Source organism: Medicago truncatula, chromosome 2 (genome assembly GCF_003473485.1).
Source record: "Medicago truncatula cultivar Jemalong A17 chromosome 2, MtrunA17r5.0-ANR, whole genome shotgun sequence".
In the NCBI taxonomy this organism is placed as follows: Eukaryota; Viridiplantae; Streptophyta; class Magnoliopsida; order Fabales; family Fabaceae; genus Medicago; species Medicago truncatula.
Genome location: NC_053043.1, coordinates 43,905,742 through 43,929,351, shown reverse-complemented (window position 1 = coordinate 43,929,351; position 23,610 = coordinate 43,905,742). Strand labels below are relative to the sequence as shown.

The 23,610-nt window shown below is 30.8% G+C and overlaps 2 protein-coding genes across 3 annotated transcripts; one reads left to right on the top strand and one right to left on the bottom strand.

The window, feature by feature from the left end:
• Positions 1-251: 251 nt before the first annotated feature.
• LOC11427737 (putative cyclin-D6-1) lies at positions 252-2,773 on the top strand. 2 transcript variants are annotated; one of them, XM_013609540.3, is made up of 6 exons: positions 252-718; positions 980-1,060; positions 1,237-1,332; positions 1,407-1,620; positions 1,719-1,840; positions 2,077-2,773. In XM_013609540.3, exons 1-6 carry the CDS (start codon positions 539-541, stop codon positions 2,281-2,283), a joined length of 900 nt encoding a protein of 299 aa, XP_013464994.1. In that variant the 5' UTR covers positions 252-538; the 3' UTR covers positions 2,284-2,773. The 2 variants fall into 2 exon arrangements, with proteins under 2 accessions (XP_013464994.1, XP_003597084.1); XM_003597036.4 differs by having other exon boundaries at positions 260-718; positions 1,719-1,849.
• A 6,307-nt stretch (positions 2,774-9,080) lies between these two features.
• Positions 9,081-11,464, bottom strand: LOC25487565 (uncharacterized). The gene is made up of 3 exons (XM_024777153.1): positions 10,945-11,464; positions 9,597-10,270; positions 9,081-9,545 (listed from the first exon to the last, which is right to left on the bottom strand). The coding sequence occupies exons 1-3, from the start codon at positions 11,462-11,464 to the stop codon at positions 9,081-9,083; spliced, it is 1,659 nt and encodes a 552-aa protein (XP_024632921.1).
• Between the last annotated feature and the right edge of the window lie 12,146 nt (positions 11,465-23,610).

Here is a 23,610-nt window from a genome sequence, read left to right as displayed (position 1 = left end):
TAAGCTTTTCATTAAGTTAGGTATTACAATTTGTCACATAGCCTACAAAGTTCAATTCAATTGACAATGTCAATATTATAAAACTCAACATTTTCATCAAAATTTAAATATACAAAACCCTACAATCGTATGTATGAGTTTCAATAGCGCTTACCACTTCATATACCAAACAAAAGAAAAATATTCATCCACCGTATCATGAGGGACATCCTATATCCTATGATCTCATGTAGTGCAATGCAAAAGTATGCCCAACTACCTCTTATATATTTGTCATATTTTATTCACCAATGAGAGACAAAAGGAAGGAAAGAGAGATATTGTGTTTCGTGCAAAAACACTACTTATGAGTAGCTAGCAACTAGTGTAGTAGCAAAGCTAAAACAACTCAACCCCCTACGTAGCTTTCATCTGATTCTCATGAAAAGCTGAAAACTCTCTCATTGCCTTTTCTTTATCACTTCTCTTTTCTCTCCCTATAACAATGCTTATCATCTTCCTTACTTCTCAACATCACTAACATCTTCTCCACACATCCATGGAGTTTGACCTTGAAAACCCTCTTGAATATTTCCATGACCTTCCTAATTCTCAAGATGTTTCTTCACTTTTCCTCATTGAATCTGACCACATCCCTCCACTAAATTACTTTCAAAACCTCAAATCAAATGAGTTTGATGCCTCAGTTAGAACTGATTTCATCTCTTTGATCTCTCAGGTAATTAACTTGTTTTTATCTAAAAGACTATTGATTTTGTTTTAGTTAGACCAAAATCACCATCAATACAAACATTTAGTTGTGTATGTTTTGATTCACGATGAGTTTTCTAAATCACGATGACTTGTAATTTTATTCAAGTACAATTTTTGTCAAAATCACGATGGTTCACTTTAATTCAGTAAAATATATTGTTAATTCAAACATGTAAATGGAAAAAAGAATAACAAATTTTAATGTGGGTTAATTGTTTGTGTGTAGTTATCCTGTAATTTTGATCCATTTGTGACTTACCTAGCTATCAACTATTTGGATCGCTTCCTCGCTAACCAAGGGATATTGGTAAGAAAATTATTGGACTCAGTACTTTATATTATAATTATTTAATTTAATTTGTAAATGATATATAACTATAATAAGTAGTTATTGTTACCTAAGCATAATTAAAGAAAATGGAATATTTTCAATTAGATTATGCTCCCTTAAGATCTAAATTAAAATGGGTATGCATGTAACAGCAACCAAAGCCATGGGCAAACAAACTACTTGCAGTAACTTGCTTTTCTCTAGCAGTAAAGATGTTGAAAACAGAGTACTCTGCTACTGATGTTCAGGTAAAAAAACTTTACCATATAGGTAAAAAATTATTGAAATTTTAAACCAAAGTTATTGATATTATTGTTGATAGGCTCTTATGAATCATGGTGATGGTGGTTTCATTTTTGAGACACAAACAATAAAAAGAATGGAAGCACTTGTGTTAGGGGCACTACAATGGAGAATGCGTTCCATCACACCTTTCTCTTTCATTCCTTACTTCACAAATTTGTTTATGCTTGATGATATCACATTAAAGGTTCTAAAAGATCGAGCTTCTGAAATTATATTGAAGTCACAAAAAGGTATAATTAATTGAATTAAACAATAGTATGATTTAATGTGATTACTTGATCTAGAATTAAAGTTTAATATTTTTATTTATATTTCTTTTGTTTTTCAGATGTAAAGGTTATGGAATTTAAGCCATCTATAGTTGCTGCTTCATCCCTTCTTTATTCTTCACATGAGTTGTTTCCCTTTCAATATCCATGCTTCTTGGGAATAATTTCCAATTGTTCATATGTAAATAAAGTACACATTCTCTCTTATTTTCTTTTACACAACATTTCTAAATTATTTTCTCTCCTCTTTCTATTTTTTTTTTTATAAAGTATCGAGTTTATTATGGACCGTTCAATCTTAATTAAACGAACAACAATATCTTGAGTGCATGAATGTGGGGATCCCGTATCCCACAGGAGCCGGATCGGTTTGTAGAGCAAAATTACTAATTTATATGTTTTGTATCATTGGTGCAGGAAAGTGTTATGGAGTGCTATAATGTAATACAAGATATAGCGAAGGAGGAGTATGAGTCCATGTTTAATGTGCATTCAAGTTCAGGCACACCGGTTAATGTGTTAGACGAAAATTTTCTAAGCTTGGAAAGTGAAAAAACCAACGGAACCAATGTTGCTCATACTACTATGATACAAGAGAAGCATTTCAAAAGAAGGAAAATTTAAATCATCAATGTTGAAGTACTAGAACAGAAGATAACAACATTTAATCCTTCTGGTCCATACAAGAATGATTAATGCTGCTGTAATAGAACAAAAAAAAGTTAAGGTGAAAAAAAAGAAAGATACAATAATAGAATGAGATAGTGATGGAATTAATGGGAATGTGAAAAAAAGGAAATTTGATCCATAGTTTGTGGATAAAATCACTGTAACGTGATCCTCGTACGGTTTTCATTAAATCTGCTGATTGTGAAAAGGAACATGGAAGAAAATATTGGAATTAATATCATTTTTTCCAATGTGAGAGGAAACAAAAAGACAAAATGTAACTTTGGATTGTATGTCTGAATTTTTGTATTGTCTGATTTGTAGTGGAGTGCTTTTCTGTCTCTTAGCTTATGGCAAATGAATAATAGTATAGTGAGTGAAGGAAGAAATTTTGTTGGAAGGATTTAATTAATATGCAATGTTAATGCAGAGTTTTATATATGTATATCTAATCATGTTTTACAATTATTTTATTATTATTGTGCTACTTCTTTATATTAGTTCTAATAATATCTTTTAAAACATCTTTTCTGTCAAAAAAAAAAATATCTTTTAAAACATTTTCCAAACAAATTTACACTAAATAGTTGTTATCAATTAAACCCTTCGTGGAAATGGTACTTTTTTGAACTTGTATTTTATATATTCACTTTTTTTTAACGGCAAAATTTATTAATATCCAAATCATTGAAAAAGACGGACAGTGATCAGTAAGATAGAAACTAAGGGTGTCGTACATAGGCAAAACAACCCAAAAAAAAAATGCATACATGGTACATCTTAAACCCCAATAAAAACAAACCTCTAACCAAGCTAAACCCCCACAAACCCACATAGCCAAAAGTTGAATCAAAACCTCATAACTACATCGCGAATGGCCACAAGAACAAAATCTACACACCTATCGCCTGCTACTCACACCAAATCCAATGCTAAAAAACCAATAAACCCTTACCTCACCTTCTCATAACCACAACTGAGCCAAATTTCAACACTCATTCAGATTCCACCACCAATCAATCCTCGGTTCGTCGTAGAAGACACCAAAATATGGCAAAAAAACTTGAGTCAAGAAACTGACTTCAGATTTCGAATCAAAAGTGATCGGCTTACCTGACTTTAGAAACAAATCACTAGGGCGTCCCTCAACTCCACGTTCGGATAAGACACCTTAACCATCCCATAACTTGAAACTAGACACTAACTTCCGATCTCGAAGTAAAAGTGATAGGCCTACCAAGATGTTTTCTAACTAGAGATATGGGGATGTATTTATGTCTGACTTAGATTCCTTGCTAAGGAAAAACCACGCAGTTATAGGCAGTTTTCAAACTTAACTGTTTTTTTTGCGGTGGCCGGGGTTTGAATCTTGGATCTTGTATATATTATGTATTGTCCCTACCAACTGAACTTGACTGTTATTATTAAAATAGATGGTTCAAATTATACAATAATAAAATCAATTTCAGCAAAGAAATTTTCAAACTTGACTGTTATTATGAGCGTAGATGGTTAAAATTAATTCCAAATGATTTCAATTATTAGTTTGAGATGGAACAATCGAGATCAAAATTGTATGAGGCAACACCAAGTCATGTATGTCTTCCAGATTCACTATAATTATGTATATGCAAAAGCTTCTATTATTACCGTAAAAAACGGCTATAAACGGAGCATCTAAGAAGAGTGTCTACGATAACTATGTGTTTGTGTTTTTGTCTTTTCTTTTCAACCTTTATCATTTTCTGGTAGGTTCTTTTATCTTTTTGTCAAGTTGCTTAAGTTTTTTCGAGTCATTGGTCACAACTCACAATAATTTGTTGGCTTTTGGTTTGTGAATTTAAAGTGATTCCAAGATTCATGAAATTGATTCTTTCAAAAAAAAAAAAAATTCATAAATTGATTTTTTACGTGTTTAGTTGTTCACAATTAAAATTATTTTCAGAAAAAGGGACATGCACAATTAGTGTAACTAGCTAGATTTATTTGACGTTCAATTGAAACCATGTATTTAGCCGTTATTTTTTTAATAAAGTGAGCTTATCTTATTTTGTGTTTTGAATGGCTAAAGCGAGCTTACTTGACAATGTCAATATAAATCTAATTTAATTTTTAATGACAGTGCTTTCCATTCATCCTCAATGAAGTATGGACTCATCTGATTTAGTAGAGATCTTCATAAGACGGACCATCGAAAGAAGACTCTTTCAATAGTAGTGTTTGGATGAAATATCTTCAACCTCGAGTAGGGGGTGGATATGCAAAATGACAATATAACGTTCAAGTCAATACATGATCGAGGTGAGTGACTAGGGTTAGAATGAAGTACACATTTTAAGATGATGATGTGAACCTTATATACGCATAAGAGATAGTATTTATGTTTGACACCTTGTTCGGCATCACCTTGTGAATGAAGCATGATTCCAGTCCGGTACACTAATCAAAATTAAGTATATACAATCAATTCATTTTGTTGTCCAAAAATCAATCACAAGACTTAAAAAATGTGAAGCGTTGAAAGGTCCCAACGACCCCAATTTCTTTATCAAAGATATTTGGTTGGACCAAATTTGAGATATCTGTTTTTGTACCTAAAGAGTTGATTGCAACTTCACATAAGGAATTGGGACCACTATGGGTTGGTTCATTGTAGAAAACGAAAAATGCCCTTTTTCTAAAGTTTTGTTCTTATTTATTTGTTTTTGTTTCTCATCCTCTTTCATTCTCGTGTATTTCATGTGTATTATAATGGCAACATGAATGCCATTTTCAGTCCCAAATAATCAATTATACATTGCAGCATTTTCAATTCAGTTTGTTAGTTGTTAAACAAAGCAGGTAGTATTAAGTAATAAAATTTCTTACCTGTTACTTCATTAGGTTCTCTACTATAGTAAAGATTGATAATGCAATGCTTTTTCTTTTTTCTCTTTTTTTACTTTGGAATATTGGGTTGTCAGATTCGTTATATGAATGCGCCATTTGTTGAAATATTTGTTTGACTCGAGATAAAAGTTTAGATGGAGCATGTGATATATGGGGTTGGTTTATGGTGACATTTTACTAATGATTTTAGACTTTCACCTCACTAGCTTCATAGTAAATAGTCAAGAGTTTGGTATATATACCCTTCAAAAAAAAAAAAAAAAAGAGTTTGGTATATATAATTGTCTCCTGATATTACCTATAAAATCGGGTTGTGAGGTTATGATTTTCTCAACTTATAAATAATTGTCTCCTGATATGACCTCACATTACAAGCCGGTTTTGTGGGGGTATCAGAGCCTCTTCAATATCCATTGGATCACCTGCTATTAGATTTTCGCTATCGGATCACCCACCATTTAGAAAATTGCTCTTCTCCCGACAAAAAACATTCACTCCTATACAAACTTACCAAAATACCCCCCACGTGAGTTAACTCACGCTCGGTAAGCTGAAATATAACCTACATGAGTTAACTCACGCTGGGTTATAACCTACATGAGTTAACTCACGCTGGGATTATAAGCTACATGAGTTAACTCACGCTAGGTTATAACCTGTGTGAGTTAACTCACGCTGATTTAAGTCATGTGTCGAGTCAGGTTGGATTATATACCTGCGTGAGTTAACTCACGCGAGGGTATTTTGGTCAGTTTGTATGTGAGTGATCGTTTTTTGTTGGGAGAAGAGCAATTTTCCACCATTTGTGTCCGCGAACCAAACCCAATAGAGCTGGCCGTTAGAGATGTGTTAAATAGTCTCACATCGGACAAAATATGACCTCTAAATGTGTTTATAAGTTGAAACAATCATCATCTTACAAGTCAGTTTTGTGATGTTGTGTTAGACTCAGCCACGATTTTAAATAAATTTTTTTAAATTTTATTCTTGATGTTTTAGTTAAGTTTAAGTGTGAGTTTTTATCAGCCAAAAAAAACTTATTTTGATTAACTTTTGAAGAAAAAAAAATTAATAGAAGAGAGAGAAAATTATAATTTACGGTTTACAACTTATGATATAGACTTAAAAACAGCTTAATTAAGCATCCCAACAATGTGCAATTATACCTTAAATTGATTTACTCATTTCTGATCTAAAGGACAAAACTTGAAAGCGATAAGAGCCAAACCATGTAGGCATGTAGGCGACTATGAAGCCTAGGTTTTCCTATGCATAATAATATGCATAAAATTAATGATATTTTTTAACTGTATGATGATAAATCACAATTTATTTATAAAAAAGTCTTATCCAAAACAACACATTTTTGTCTACGTAATCTATAAAGAGAAATGATATTTGTACGATCAATTTGGTATAATTTTGGTACAACTTTCTCTCTTATACTCACATTATCTTTTTATTCTCTCTCTTACTTTTTCTATCTCTTTTATTTTTGACCAATGAAAAGAGAGAACAACAAAGTTGTCTTAAAGATTGTACCAAAATAATTGTTAAAATATCACTGCTCATCTATGACGCAGGAAGCGTTTTGTTTAGCTATGAATTTGTTAGTTGAGGTGTCTTGCTAGGGCCATGAGTAGCTGATGCAGGGGCAATTAAAGTCGTGGAACCCCCCAGATCTGCCCAAAGTCACATGAATATTGATAAAGATATAAAAGAGTTGGCCCTTGTCAATTCATTGTTATCTAGCTAGGAGTGGCTGCAATGATATGCCTCCAAAACTCCATAAGAGCAATTCTTACCAACAAATGGGATTTTATATCAAGCAAAATTTCATCTGGTCTCGTTTTTTTTAAGTAAAGGAAAATATAATATATAATAAATAAAAAGAAAGTACAAAATGTCGATGAGGAATAAACACAAATCAGCATAAACAGGTGCTTTAAAAAAGATTAACAAAAGTGGTATTTAAAAATCAATTGGACGGAAATACAGTATTGAACCCACCAATGTAGGGTTCGAAACCAAATAACAAAAGAAATTGGTGTGTAAAAATCCGCAAGCATCTTATCGAACTAGAGACGAGTTGGATTATAAACAAATTCATCTTTTGAGGAATGGCGAATGAATCAGCTGCCTATGTAACAAAGGAAAGTAAGCTTAACAACTATTTCAAGCCAACCATGATCGTAGCAATGAACAAACGAAAAAAATCAGCGGCAACTGACTCAATCCAATTCATCACCCACCACTGTGAAGTCACAAATCGAAAAGTAACCGACCACCGTGGTTGTGCCTATAGTGGTTTTTAGAACCAAAACAAAAAGTACAAATGTGAAACAGTGCGAACCACCAAAGCACATTTTGTAATAGAACCAACAAGATCCGGCAATGAATCTTCAAGGTGGCGACGTCGTAGCAAGGTGTTCGTCGTCGTTAAGTTTTTCGTGACCCCAGTTCCGAAGCTACAGAGAACTCCAGGTCATGAAAAACGCTAGCCTCACGAAAATGAGTTTGCTAATTGAGACATATATTTGTGTATATGAGGTGGGGTTTGCAATAATAAGTGTCAGGATATATTATATATATGGTCTGAGTCTTACCTTAATGAAGAACATAAAGAGAATATACAAGAACATATTGGCTGAGAATAATTAATCGAGGATTGTGGAACTGTTTATATTACATTTTATTTACAATGTTTATGTTTTAATTGAAAATCTTGTTCAAATGCAAGATTGTGTTTTATCTCAATTTGGAAGGCTCACTTATATAATCAACTAGTATAGTGACCCGTGCCAGCACGGGGAAATAAAAAACTTTTTTGATTAAATGTATAGATTTTAAATTCGATATGAAAAAAATATCATCTTCATTTTGTATATATTTTAAAATATCTAAACATTGCATATAACGATAAAAAATATTTGGATTATTATACTTGTACTGATTATTTGTAGCATAAGATGCACTCATTGTTAAACTTAGCATATGTAATTTTCTTGCAAAAATACGCCGACGTACTGTGTAATAATATTTGTTGACAAAATGTATTTTATTAATCATAAAAACGAAAAAATATGTATTTTTTTTTATATAATAGTCATTGTCAAATGCATACACGTAGTCGGTAAATGCAAACGTTTAATTTTTTACGGGTGTGTATAAATATAGTTTGGGCTACAGAAATGCCGATTGTTATTTGTTTTTAATTTTTACAAAACAAATGGTGTAATGTAAATATTGTGTTTTGGGGTAACAACGATGTAAAAAAAAAAAAAAAGGTTTCACGGATTGTTAAACCTAAAAAGTGCATGAATTAATAGTCAATGACAGGAGGATCTGCTTATATAGAAATTGCATGTCTATAATGACCGGTACGCCTTACAAAGAAATTAAAAATAAAACGACTTCCAAACAATAGGCAACTTTAGTTTTATATATTATAGCAACAACAATTCTAAAACATAACCAATGATCATACTTTTTGAAAAACTTCACGATACACAACATTTGTGGTCTCCTTACAAACATTATTATCTTCATCCAGGATGAGCAGCTTCAGACCTTTTCATGAAGTTACTCGAGAGACAACGACATAAAGTTGTCTATGCGTGAACACAGGCTTAGGAAGATAAACCCCCACCCGAGATAAAGATTGACCTAGCTTTTATTTATTGTCATTGCAAAACAAAGCGTCAATGGAAATTGTCTGCGTCTGAATTTGAAGGGTAGTCCTGGATCATTCGGAATAAGATTCATCCTGGGAATGAATACCCTAGTACCTGCCCTTTTTCCTTGTAATTACGGTAGCAGTTATCGTGCTCTTCCCTAGATGTATAACTGTCAGCCTAGTACCATTACACAGTCCATTGGCCTGATCGATGTTTCTCAACAGCATAACTGGACATCCCACCTTTTAGTTTCAACCTGTGATTTGGAATTCCAGAGCTCTTAATACCATTAAGAAATTCTGGTGTGAACCACTCGCTTTGGACATCAGAATTTTCACCTGATCTAAAAATAGAATCAGAGGTTAAATACTCTTTCTCTTCACCTAGAATCAGCGACATCATAAATTCGTTAACATGCTCAATTGAATCAAGCGTGGGTGCGAGTATTCCCCTTTCTTGGAAAAATAGTTGGTCACCAAGGTTATCATTTAGATCGGGATACACAGAGTCTATAAGTGACATCAACGGATTTGTTGTGTTTGATATCAGCAAATCTTCAGGAATTTCTACCTTCATTTCACCATTGTCACCCGAAGCATCGTTGCCGTCTCCAATTGAGAGTATCCACTTGCAAAAATTAGCAATTTCTTCCTGCTCTGTAGGTACCGAAGATGCATCCAATAGCAAGCCTCAAAACATTACAATAAGTCCATATCTTTGACGAATTGACCGAGGCATCAACAATATCTGGCATCGTTCCTCCTCAGACAACATGCAATATCTGCCTAAAACTACTGCCATTCCACCAAAAAGTTTAAGTGCGTTTAGGGGATCATTCTTGGACATGATATCAAGCAATGATCGGTCAACTGCCTCAAAACACCATCGGTGCATCATTGGAGCCTCATCCCAAATTATCAACTTTGCAGCACACACCAGGTCTGCCCAAGGACTATCCTTTTCCATCGTAAGCGATGACGCCTCATTAATCTCAATAGGGACTGTCAGCGTGGAGTGCGCGGTTCTTCCACCTGATAATAGAAGAGCCGCTATACCGTTGGATGCAGCATTCAATACAATTAACCCCTTCGATCTAACAGCAGCCGACAATTTTTTCCATATAAAGGTTTTTCCCGTACCACCGTAACCATATAAGAAAAAGAAACCATTGTCGTCAGAACCAACAGACTCCATGATCTTGTCATGCACACATCTTTGTTCATCAGTCAGCATCAGTAACATATCAACGTGTGTCTTTTCCAGTTCAACTTTGTTGTAATTTAGCTCATCAATGATAAGCTTGTTTGTGAAAGTTGGCATGTCTGCCGCGTTTGGCCTAGGCATAGATTTGAAGTCAGTAAGCGACGTCCGTTTTCCTGAAGCAGCATTTCAATTTCAATCAAACACATGTTCTTCAAGTCATCGCCACCGATACGCATATCTACATATTAAATGTAAAGTCACGAAATTAATATGAACACCTAAAGAAAAACGATAGTAAGAGAATATATGCAATGCAACAGAAAAAATGATATTAAAGTCACGACTCAATTCTTAATCAAAAAAGCTTCTTTCAGCTTAACTCAAACTAAAAAAATAAGCTTATTTGTAAAGGATTTCCCAAGCCATTATTTATTTAAAGCGAAAATAAATAGATATAGGAACTGCTACAAAATGATGTCATGAAAATGGGAACGTGAAAAAAACAGAAAATGGGAACAAATTAATCAAGATATACATAGTGGAAAGTTATATATGACAGTTTTGTGGCGTTGACAGTAGATAAATATATTTATTTAATAGTGTATAATCAAATTAATAGTGTATTTGTTTATTTTATTTTTTTGAAAGAATATTGTATTTGTTTATTATCACTACTTAAATAGATAAATATATTTATTGAGATAGGCATACAATACTTAGAACAGAACTATGTTAACCAATTTTCTAAAATGTGCCTTATTAGACAGAGAAAAAAAATGCAAAAATTAGATCGTAAACAAAACAAAAAATGGTGCATAGATTTCGTAATAAGTACAATAAACATTACCCAGAATATTCAGACGCTTCCTACGTTCAAATAAGATATCATCGGACAGTAGCTGCCATGCCGCATCCCATACTATATCAGGGCTCGTCATTGTCCTAGTGGTTAAGAGATGCACAAACAACCAACACAATTGATGGCCCGAACCTAACTCACCATTTTCCGTGATATCATCTATAAACTCTCTGTCGTCATCAAGTAATCCTAAAGCAGAGCGTGCTTCCTGGAACGTGTCATAGGTATGTCCATTAATCGTTTTTATGCATCTATATCTCATGCAGCCCTTCTTAACGGTCAATAGTATCCTCATGTAGTACAACTCAACGGTCAATAGTATCCTCATGTAGTACAACTCCCATATATCAGGCGGCGTGTAATGAAGCCTTCCAATTTGATATCCTAGTTTACGTGGCTGCCACTGTTTGTCCTTCTTCTCAAAAGTAAATCTTGTTGGAAATTCAGCATATGTTAGATTGCGACCGCCTACATACTGACGATTTGCTTCAAACCACGCGAGAAACATGGTCTATGATTCCTTGTTATACATCCCCACGTCCTCGATGTCATGATCACCATCATATAGTACTGATTGTTCATTATGCAAGTGAAATGTTAATTTGAGAACATGAGGCCATTTATGGTGTATATCAAAAGCAAATATCCTCCAAACAGCCTCGCAAGGTGAAACATAACGACAATCGTAATACTGCTTTATTTCATCAACCGGCTTGGACTTATCACGATTGTCACCGTCAACAGACAACTGCATCAATGCCTTATCAGGGACTTTGTTCACGTATTTGAAAAGGTACTTGATGGAGTTGGATTTGTTACAACATTCCACATTTACATGACCTCCGTATCTAATGAGAAGATGTGGATTGTATGGGACGACATATCGATTATCCAATAGGACCCTCTGCTTGTCAATATGTATCCCAAAATCGCGAGGTTTGTAACTCGGATAACCCTCGTCAATCGTCGTAGTTCCTTTATAATCCTTCGGATAATATTTCGTACATCTGCCCCTGTCCATGAAAGGCGAGAAGGGACGGACACCACCACATGGCACGTGGCGCTGACGTGGCATGCCACATAATTAATTTTTGTTTATTTTTTTTCAAAATTCTAAAAATTCATTTTTTAAATTGTAAAATCGGAAAATAAATATAAAAAATTAAAAAATCAGAAAAAAAAACCGAAAATTAAAATTTTTCGATTTTTAATTAATTTTTTTTTCTTCAAAATTCTGAAAATTCATTTGTTTTAAATTAAAAAAAATCAGAAAATTGAATTTTTGATTTTTAATTAAATTTTTTTTTTTCAAAATTCTGAAAATTAAAATTAAATTTTCGAAAATTCATTTTTTTTTAATTCTGAAAATTAAATTATATTTTCAAAAGTTATAAATTTTGAGATTATATAATTTTCAATTTTATTTTTCTTAAATTTATTTCTAAATTTTAAAAACACTAATTTCCAATTTTTTCTCCAAACGTTATGATGAAATATTTTTTTATTTTTAGGTGTTATTTTCTTACTTTTTTATATTAAATATAAAAAAATATTTAAATTTTTGTATTATTTTAAATTCCTTCACTTTTGATCTTTGATGAAAACTAATCATAGAAAAACATGAATGTGTTATGCTCAGTTGACAAAATGCATGTCTATTAAACTTTTTTATGATTGATGATTTAGGAGAATATTTTGATACGTGATAAGTGAGTCATATATGTATGAAGAAAAAAAAAAGCACAAACTTTGGTCTGCAATAAATGAAATATGTGAGAATGCAAATAAAGGAACTAATAGTTAAGGTTTCAAATTAGAAAGGCAAGAAAGTCTGCATCCTTATTTATTTTTCAATACATGTTGACATATGTATATCTCTGTATTGAAATCATTTGATTGTCATTGTTTTTGCTATAAATACAATAATGGATGGTTAATTGGTAATATAATTTTTATTAAAAATATTATACTGTAAAATTTATATTTATGGGTTAATATGTAGTGATTGAGGGTAGATTTGAATTTTAAGTCAAGACAAATTTTAGATTCGTATAAAAACTGAGACCCAATTAGTTGCTAAGAAAAAAAAACCTTTAAGTTCAAAAAAATTAATTTGAAAATTTAATCTCTATCTCAATGTTCTCTTTTTTACTTATTATTTTTAATGAAGTAATTATACATTTTTTATTATTATCAAGACATAATTGTATCTTTAATTATTGTGAATGATCAAAATTTGGTTGTAGAACCCATTAACAACACTAAGGCGAGCTAAGGGAAAACGGAAAACTTACTTTATATTCTCAAATGATTTAAAGAACTCTATGAGTTTCTTCTTTAAGATAGCCCTGATTGGAGCATTTTAAAGTTTCAACACATCATTTATAATTAAGACAATTAAAGTATGTGTTTAATTTTTGAAAGAACAAAATAGATTTTTTTTATGCTTATTTAAAGGTTATTTAAAGGTACTTAATTACTAACAATTTTTTATATCGTATTCACGCGGAAGTCACGATCCTTTACTATAAGCATACCCAAGTCTTTGGAATCAAATGTCGTGAAACAAAGAAAAAAATAGATAGCCTATTTAGAACGTTTGTGCCAAATTAATTTCATTCAAAATATTACAATGTTTATTTCAAATATTACAATGTGTTCACTTATTTAAAAAGTTTGTATCAAATTAATTACATCCAAAATGTTGTTGATCCTTAGAGATATTTGTCTTAATTAAAAAATAATAATGTCTAGAATTTTCATGATTTATAAACATGAAAAAAATAAACTCCTTAATTATTTGGTCAAAGGTTTATTTCATGGCATTCTTAAATTTTTCTCGAAAAAAAGAGTTTTATCTACTCTTTTGTGAAAATGACTAAATAAGCTGTAACTATATTACTCAATTAATATATTTTTTTTATTAATTACCATTTACATTACAACATATATGGTGTTGTGATGGATAAATTAAATATGTTAATCAAGATTATTACTTCCCTCAAGAACAAAAAAATATTGCTATTGATTACCGTCCAATAAACAACTGGTCATAGCTTTCTTTGTCAACTACATAATGAAAAATAATTTTTTAAAGATTAAAGAAATTATTGAAACAAAATCATAACAAATTATAAACGAATATACAATTTACCGAAGAAAAGAGGACATGAGATTGCTGGTGAAACTTGGGTGTTGCTATTTGATAGTGTGTGTGCATGATGTTTATTTTTGATTTCGACTAAACTGACTTTAAATATGCAGAAAATGATAAACTCAATTATGAACTAATAGTAAAAAGCATTAAAATGATAAGTAATTTATTAACTAATTTCATCAATATAATACTCCTTTGTTCCATTTTTCAGTCCGATTACATATAAATCATACAAAAAAACTACACAATCCTTCTTTGTATAAGAGACATAAAATAGTGACTCATCATAGTAAAAAATTTATCTAGATTATTTTCTAAGAACGACTAATTTCTTTGGAATCTCAAAGTTTGTCATAATGTCATCTTTTTTTCCCCTAGGCCCTCGTGTGAAGAATATGTTGTCTTGAACTCAACCATCATATAATCGGTTTCATCTATAAAATAATATCTCCATATTCTTATTTTTTGTGCTTGTTCGTGATTTCTTGATTCAATACCCTGTATGCATAGGAACCACAAAAGTAAAAATAAAAACTATAGTATTCATTTATAAACCATCCATAAATTTAAATAGAATAATAACGAAAACAAAAAAGCATAACAATGTCATAAAAGCATAAGGAAAAAATAAAATAAGTCACATGAAAAAAAATAAAGGAGAGATGAATAATTTTTTTATAGGAGAGACGAAGAAACTACTTTTTATGTGAACATTTGATTCATCAAAATCGCAGCATGAAGGAAATATTACTCTTGGAACATTGATATCAAAGAAAAAAAATATGAAGAAAAAAGAATAAAAAAACTAAACAATCTTTGTCTGAACATTTGATTCATCAAAGTCACAACATAAAGGAAATATAAATCTTTGAGCATTGATATCAAAGTTAAAAAAGAAGAACAACAAAGAATAAAAAACGGGGGATAAGAGTTGTGAATTGTGATGTGAAATTATGTCAATCCATATTTCTAATTTATAGACTTGTTTCACACCGTAATTTAGTATAATAACCATTATTTTTTTAACATTCCTAAAAAACAATTGTTCTATGCAGGGTATTCATTTACAAAATTATTTGGTCATGAATCAATTTTAATGTCGATAAATTGTTTTAATAGCCATTAAAAGCGTATCATAAAAAAGTCTCCTATTCTAAGTTTTTTTTTTATAGGAAATCTCCTATGCTAAGTTATAGGTGATTTTGACATATATATGTAACATAATCATTTAAAATAGAGGTCATTTTTTTTCTTCTGATTATGTGTTTTTTTTATTATTATAATATATGTAATGATCCAAGCATAAACAATTAAAATTTTGGTCAGTGATAATAGTGAATATTTTCTCACTAAATGTTTCATTAAAAAAAATAATTTTTATTAATAGTTTGTTTTCGTTATTGTTTTCAGATTATAGTAATATTTAAGTTTGACCCAATTTTTTAATAATATTACAACATATGAACTTCTTTATTTTTTTAACGAAAATACAACATATGCTATTTTTTAGGAACGAAAATACAAAATACAATGAAGTGTATCATTTGGTTTTGTTACTTTTAATTTCAAACACAAAATAATTTGGATATAAATAGATTCGTGTGTATATGTGTGTGAAAAGAAAAAATTCAATTAAAATAATTGTTAAGATATATTATATATTTAATATTCCATGAATAGCAACACATCAAATTAGAATAATTTTATAAAACTCAAATACAAATAAAATTAATAGCATTAAATGTCAAATTCATAAGAAATGTCTACATTATTTGATGTTTTTTTTTTGAATAAACACTATTATGTGTTATTATTAATAAAAAACAAATTTGAATAATTCAATCAATTGTTTTATTTTAATCTATGAATTCAAATATTTTAATTCAAACTATCTTTTTTGAAATAATTTTAATTTAAACTATTTGATTATTAAAAAAAATTATTTGATTCAAATTTGTACTTTTTGAATTCGAAATGTTTGATTTCTAATATAAATTCAAGTAATAGAATTTGATATTGTAAAACTTCCTTTTTTACATGAACATTAAATACAAATATGTGAGGATGATTGTGGTGAGAGTATTTTGTGAGAATCAATATGGTGAGAGCATTTGTAAAAAAGAAAGGGACATGTGGCAACACCAAAACAATAGTAATTCATTTCCATAAAAGTCTATGAAATGGGTTCTAAATTTATATTATATAGATATCTCATCCCACATTGATTTCATTTTTTTCCAGGTATAAGCTGTTTCAAAATATTATTATAGGCCGGATCAAAGTCAAAGTCTAGTTTGGGGTTTATTACTAATGTTATTTTTCAAAATTGTCAATTATGCATTTATAAATATTTTTTAATGTTTCTTAGATTGAAATACATTCTAGTTTAAATACAATTTGCGGTCTTTTAAGTTAGATGTTATAACAAGTTAGTCTTTTAAGTTTGTTTATTACAAATTGGTCATTTAAGTCAGAAAATATTTGCATTGTTATTTTATTTTCATCAAATTTAATTAAAAAAATGTTTATGTAGACACTTAATGTTAAGTTAATATGTCCAAATTCACCGCTCTCAAAACTATGGTTCATAAGTGTATTATTCAATCTTGATTTGACACAATGTTGATCTATTACTTGCTTTATAGTATTGTTGATAAAATATTTATATGTAAAATTAGGCTTGAATTAAAAAACTTGAAGAAGAAAAATGTGTTTAAGTAATTTTGTTTGATGTCATAAGCACTTTTGGACATACACCCTCAAGGTTAAATGGTTCATAACCCTTTTTAACTATGCTGGCTAAAAAAAGGGTAACAATGTAAATATTAAGTGACTTAAAAGGACTAATTTGTGACAAAAAAAAATTAAAAGCACTTACTTGTTGTAAACATTCAACTTAAAGGACTGTGAGAAATATTTTGCCTTTATTTTATTTGATGTTTTAAGCTAAATTTTTAAAGCCAATTTCTAGTTAAGATGAAAATGTTTTAAACTTTTATTGTCAAAAATGAGACGTTACAACCTCGTTGGTTTGATAGTGGTGCGCATGAAAAACATCTCTCGTCGCACCACCAACTCTGTAACTACGTCTTTGAAAAAGATGATTTGATTTGGGGAGAAAAAGGTAAGGCGGTTTTAGAGGGAGGACCAAAGAACTTTGATCCTCTGGTCTTGTGTATAAGCAACAAATAAAAATATTTCACACTCTTTAAAATAAGTAGTTAAGTTCCCCTAAAAGAAGTAGTCAAGTTGTGCAAAATAAACGTAGTTATGTCAGTTAATACAGAATTGTCTTTTCCAAGTTGCTTCTTAAATAGTTTCTTTTAAAATTATAAGTATTCCATAAAAAAAGGGAGCAAATTCTTGAATTCTTGAGAAACTTTCAATTGAGTTTGACCTTAAAACTCAATTCCTGAGAAACTTTTGATGGATGTTAAAACTAGATTTAGTTTAGAATTAATGTACATTGATGTGTCCCTCAATAATTCCCGTTTCTTAAGAATCAAAGGATATTTTTTTAAAATCACACATTTCATAGAAAGTATGTTTTTCATGTTGTTTTGGTCCCTGGTACCTTGGATTCAAATCTTGGTTAAATCATTTATATGTTGATTCAAATCGATGTTGAAAACCTCACCGGAATTTTTTTGAATCTTCAGTGGAAATCATAATTTCCACCGGTGGAAATTATTTCTAGTAGCTAGATCATGGTAAAATGTTTGTTTAATGTTGATTTAAATCCATTACAATTTTCAAAAGTGGAACTCTCTTCTTATAGTCTGGATTCAAATTGTGTAAAACTTGTTTAATGTTGATTTTAATCCACTATTGAAACTCAGTTTTTATTTATGCATCGGTGATTTTCTTTGGCATATATAAATGAAAACTCACACTTTTTGAAACTTAAAATTTCATGATTTCTCATTCTCTCTTCATAGTTAGAAAATCCCTAAGAAAAGTCTTTGATTCTTTTGGGTTGGTGAAATTGAGTGTGAGCTTAGATCATATTTATATGACGTACGGGTGTTCATCTTCTTGGTATTGAGGGTTCAATAGGAAGAGTGAAAGGAAAAAGAATATGAAAATTATTTTCACCTAGAAATGTTTTTTTTAGGCTTTTATGTTCTTTGGTGTTTCAATGAGTTGGAGGTGCATAATCAATCAATTGAAAGTTCAAGGGTGTTAAATGTTTCTCGGAGGATTCATTGAATTCCAAACAGCTCAAGATTTAAGACAGTTCAAATTCTGGAAAGGTTTCACAAATTGGGATATTGTTAAAGATATTTCAGCAATAGGAATTGAAGATATTGATGCTTAGGGTTTTAAGATTTTTGGCTCAAGGAATTGTATTTGATATAAAATTATAAATCAAGCATTCATAAAAAAAATATAGTTAGAAGAAACTCTATCACAATTTTAATAGTAGCACATAATTTGACCACATGTGAGGATGAGGTGGTTGAACCATTATAGATCACGGAGCCATCAATATGTGAAATATTGAAAAGGGTTTTTTTTTTTTTTGTAAAATAATTCTTGTGAAAATTTATCAAAGATTGAAAAACAATCTTAAATGTTTAAACTGTAATATTGACCAATTAAAATTAACATCTATGGTTAATAATAAATTTACACCATAGAAAACTAAAATGGATGATGATAAATTTATTGGTTGGTGGGAAATGCTTTAATAAATAATTATAACTAAGAATTTTGCACCGTAGCGTCAGCAAAAGCCCACACAAAAAGCGCAAGTTAACACAAAGGCAAACATAATCGACCTTGCGTCATAGCTGATGCTTATTTCCTCGCTGCAAACCGTTAGTAGGCTAAACATCTCGACGCAACACTTATAGTGTCGACCTGACCAACGCTAATTAGCTTTAGCCAAATCTACAAGGTCAATGTCCCTTCGTACATCTACATTTGGATTCTTAATTAAATTTAGCGCCACATGGGACGACGCTAATATTATTATTATAAAACGACTATCTAATTTTCCTTTTCAACTTGAGTTACAAATGAAATACATTCACAATTAAAAACAACAATTCATTGTTGAATACACGTCAAAATAAAAAATGAATTTATGATAATAACATGGAATTTTTTTTCATCAAAGAATAAAATGAATTTTTTTTTAGAAGGAAAAGAATAAAATGAATTTTTAAATCAAGTAATATCACTATTAAGGTCTATATATATATAACAATTATATCCTTGGGTATTATTACACAAACATCTTTTTGATATTCCCACCTTCCTTTTTAAGGTTGGTTTTAAAATATTAACACAAATTTAAGAAAGTGGATTTATGGACCTTTTTTCCTCTTACTATACCCCCATTTTAATCCACAAATAAAATTATTTTTTTTGCACACACTTTCTCTTTCGAATCAATTTAATGTGTTATTTTTTTTCCATAACAAACAAAGTTATTATCTCTTTCTTCAATAAATTCCTATTTTTTTAAGAAATAAATTCCTATTTTTCTAAACACACTTTATCTCTCTCTCCATAACAAACAATAGTCAACTATTTCTCCTTCTTCTTTTTGTCTTAATGAGTCCTCCACTCTTTCTTCTATTTAAACATTCGTAGTCTTTTATTTTTTCCATAAAATTTGTTCTTTTATTTTTTTACAATGTTACTCATCTTCATATTTATAGAATTTCAACTCTTCACAAAATCATTATTATAGGTAATTTTTTTTTAAAAAAGAACAAAAAAAAAAACTTTGTTTAAAAAAGCGAACTTTAGTTTTTTAAATAGATAGAATTTATTAGTTTTATTGAAAAAGATAAGAGTAATTGGAATAGTATAATTGAAAAATTATACACGTAGAATATCAAAAACGACAATTAATTAAAAACGTTAAATTCATAGTCAAATGACACTTAAAAAGGAATAGAGGAAGTATATCATACCAATTTCGGTATATTCTAATAGATGATTGATTGTCTATAAATCATTTTTCTTATAAACAACTTCAACTAGTTGGTATTTCCTTATTTAAGTTTCGTCATATTTTTTTGAATGACAAATGTCAACATGTTAAGCTATCCAACTCCAATTTTCATGATATATATGCGAGGGATGATTTACAATGTGTTATGCATAATATTTTTGTTTCTAAATTTATATGGATTGTTCAATTAAGCAATGAGAAATACAAGATTGCATGAGACATGTAGGGAAAAATTCATGCAGTTTTATTTACATATATAGGGAAAAAAAACGTAATTGATACAAGTTAAATCAATGGGCTCGTTTTTTATGGGTAGCGTCAGCTTGGCAGATGCTAAAGCATCGGCGTTGAGGCCTACACTTTTAATTTGCAGCTATAAACTATAATAATTTTAATGTATAGGGTTGAGATCACTAATATTTGTGAAATATATAGGGCGGTTAGGATGTGCTAAGATGGCCAATAATCATTGAAATCCACTTCCACAAAATGCCTTCTAGCTTGATTTCCCACCTTTAAAACGACAAAATCCTTTCCTTAGAAAAACGGCGAAATATTTATAATCAATGGAATAATCGAAAAAGAAAAGATAAATTAACTACACCCAAATGAAGGAATCCTGAATTTGAGGATGAATGAAACTTACTCATTTGTAGAACTTACACGATAAGATATTTCTATGGTGATAATTGACTTTCTTATAGGCTTTAGTAAAAAGATTTGACTTTCTTAGACTAGAAAGTTTTGGGTATTAACTAGGTTGATCAAGAATCACTAAAGGTTATTTAGAAAAGATGATTCTTGGAGCCTAGAGTTTGATTTACAATTTTGTACTACTATTTAAGAAAGAACAGGAAAAATTGTATTTTAACCCTTTAAATATGGTAAAAGACTTTAACACCATCACTCAGGGAGCTCATCACATCACATCGTAAGATGGAATAGGTTAGGTTCTCCACACTAACTTAGCTCGCATGAAAAGTTGGGGTATTTTCATAGAGAGATTTTGCAGAATCAAAACAATATAATTAGGTTTTAATGTATTCATAAGAAATGTAGATATGTATGTTAGGAATTGAATGGCTTTTGTTGCACTTCAAAAGGAATTGCACAACCTAAGAAATGATCAAATACTAAGCTAAGGTCAATAAGAAATCTTATACTCTTAAAAAACTAATTCAATTATCTACATATTTGTAAAACTCAAGATATGAAAAATGCACCAAATGTATAGAACTAGATCACTAACGAAACACCTTAGCACTAGATCTCATAAATATTATGGCTTATGTTGTTTTTAGGGGGTTTTGTGTTTTTCTTGTGTTGTATGCTCATGTTGATTTCTGAACTGGGTCCATCTTTGTGGCCGCTAACTCTTGCCGATTTTGGGTTGTTGTCGATTTAGACCCTTTTCCAATCTGATTATGTTTGCACTATAGCTCCACCTGTTGATTCTCTTAGGGATTTGTCGTCTATATTCTGGTTGGCTGATTGCTTTTGCTTCGACATTGAAAGTTAATGTCTTGTTCGAAGTTTTTGGGATGGTTATGGTCCCCTCTCCAGTGGCTGACTGATTTTTTTTTTTTTTTGGGTATTGTGGGCCGATCAATTTTGCTTTTAGATCAGAAGTCATTTCTAAAAATTTGTTACTTGGGCATGTTGTTGTGTTTTTTCTAGTGGACAGGATCGATTAGTGGTGGAATCTAAATCAACAACGAATTAAGACTAATGTGAAATCACAAAAATATAAGTGTTACAAACGGTGTTAAGAGTCCCACATCGGATAAGACATGACCTGACAATGTGTTTATAAGTGGGGGCAATCCTCACCTCACAAGTCGATTTTGTAAGGATGAGTTAGGCCCCAAATTACAACATGGTATCGGAGCCTCTCCAAGATCCATTGGGCCACCTGCTATCAGGTTTCTGCTATCGGGCCACCCACTGTTTATGTCCACGAACCAAGCCCAATAATGCTGGTCGTGAGGGGGTGTGTTAAGAGTCCCACATCGGATAGGACATGGCCTGACAATGTGTTTATAAGTGGGGACAATCCTCACCTCACAAGTCGATTTTGTAAGGATGAGTTAGACCCCAAATTACAACAAACGGCTCATCTAAAACATAGCATAACATTAACCATTATGATTTTTATTGCATCTATCAAAAGAAGTTTTATAAATTGTAATTATTGTTAAAATTTTATCAACAGTTTATGAATATTTTTTAAATTTATTTACAATTTGACCAACCGAAAGTTTAAAGGATAGATATAATAAAATGATTAAACATAAAAAAGAAAAATTAAGTTTACACATATCTAAACTCTCATAACGGCCATAGATACAAGGCACAGTTACATTTGGAAGTTTATATTGTTATGTATAATTGAAACAGATAAATATAAAATATGTCAATACATATCAAGTTTTTGTCTTCTTCAGATTTCCGCGTGCCTTTCTACAATCCATTTTTGTCACAACATGGGGTTCTAGGTAGCGTGTTCAATCCATTTGAATTTGATCACCATTTTCTCTATCCTATAGTTACTGTTACCAATTCTTAGTATGAGTGTGTGGTGATCTATGTATTAAGCGACGTATAAATAAATACACACATCTAGTACTAATTTCTGTTGGGTTATTTTGACCACAAGCTTAAGCTGTCTGTACTCTGTATTATTGTCCCATTGGTGTAGGGTTTGTGTTTGGTTGCTTTTCTTTGTGATCATCTCAATGCATGTTCTTTCCGTGGTGTTCAGCTTTGGGGCCTCGAGGCCATTTGTATCTGAGTCCTTTTTAGTTTTGGTTTATGATGTGTTCAATAATGATATTAATTTTTATGATAACTTTTTATCCTTTTTTATTAGTCAAAAACAATAAGAGAAAAAAAAAATAGTAGGAATATAATGTGAGTATGATAGAGAAAATTATTCAAAAGTTTTTAAAGAGTTTTTAAAGACGAGTGTCTCCTCATATAGATGGCTCATCTTTAGTCATCTTTTGAAATTCTTATCAAAAGTCTTATCTATCCGATGTGAAACTTAGATTTTCTTCTCCATACACCCCTCACGTCACTCCAACATTCTTGGATTTGGTGCTTGTATATAAATGGGACACCTCTTGTGTACCATTGGGATACCAATGTTATATAACATTGATCAATGAAGGCGTGCCACATAAGAATGTCTAAAGAGGAAATAGAAAAAATATGCATGTGAACTGCTATGTGGCACACTTTCATTGGCCAATGTTATATAACATTGGTATCCCAATGGTACACAAGTGGTGTCCATATAAATGTGGTTGACTTAATTGATAGGCTCCGATACCAATTTGATAGAACAAACTAGAAGAATATGAAATTGAGAAGCGTAGGCAGTGTTCCACAAATCGAGTGTTACGTTTTTAGATGCCAAAAACGTGTTAAATCGGAGGTAAACTTGATTTTTGGTGAAATCATAATGTTTGATGAGTTTGACCGATCTAACACGTGTTAAACTCAATAAACTCATGTAAACTCGGGTAAG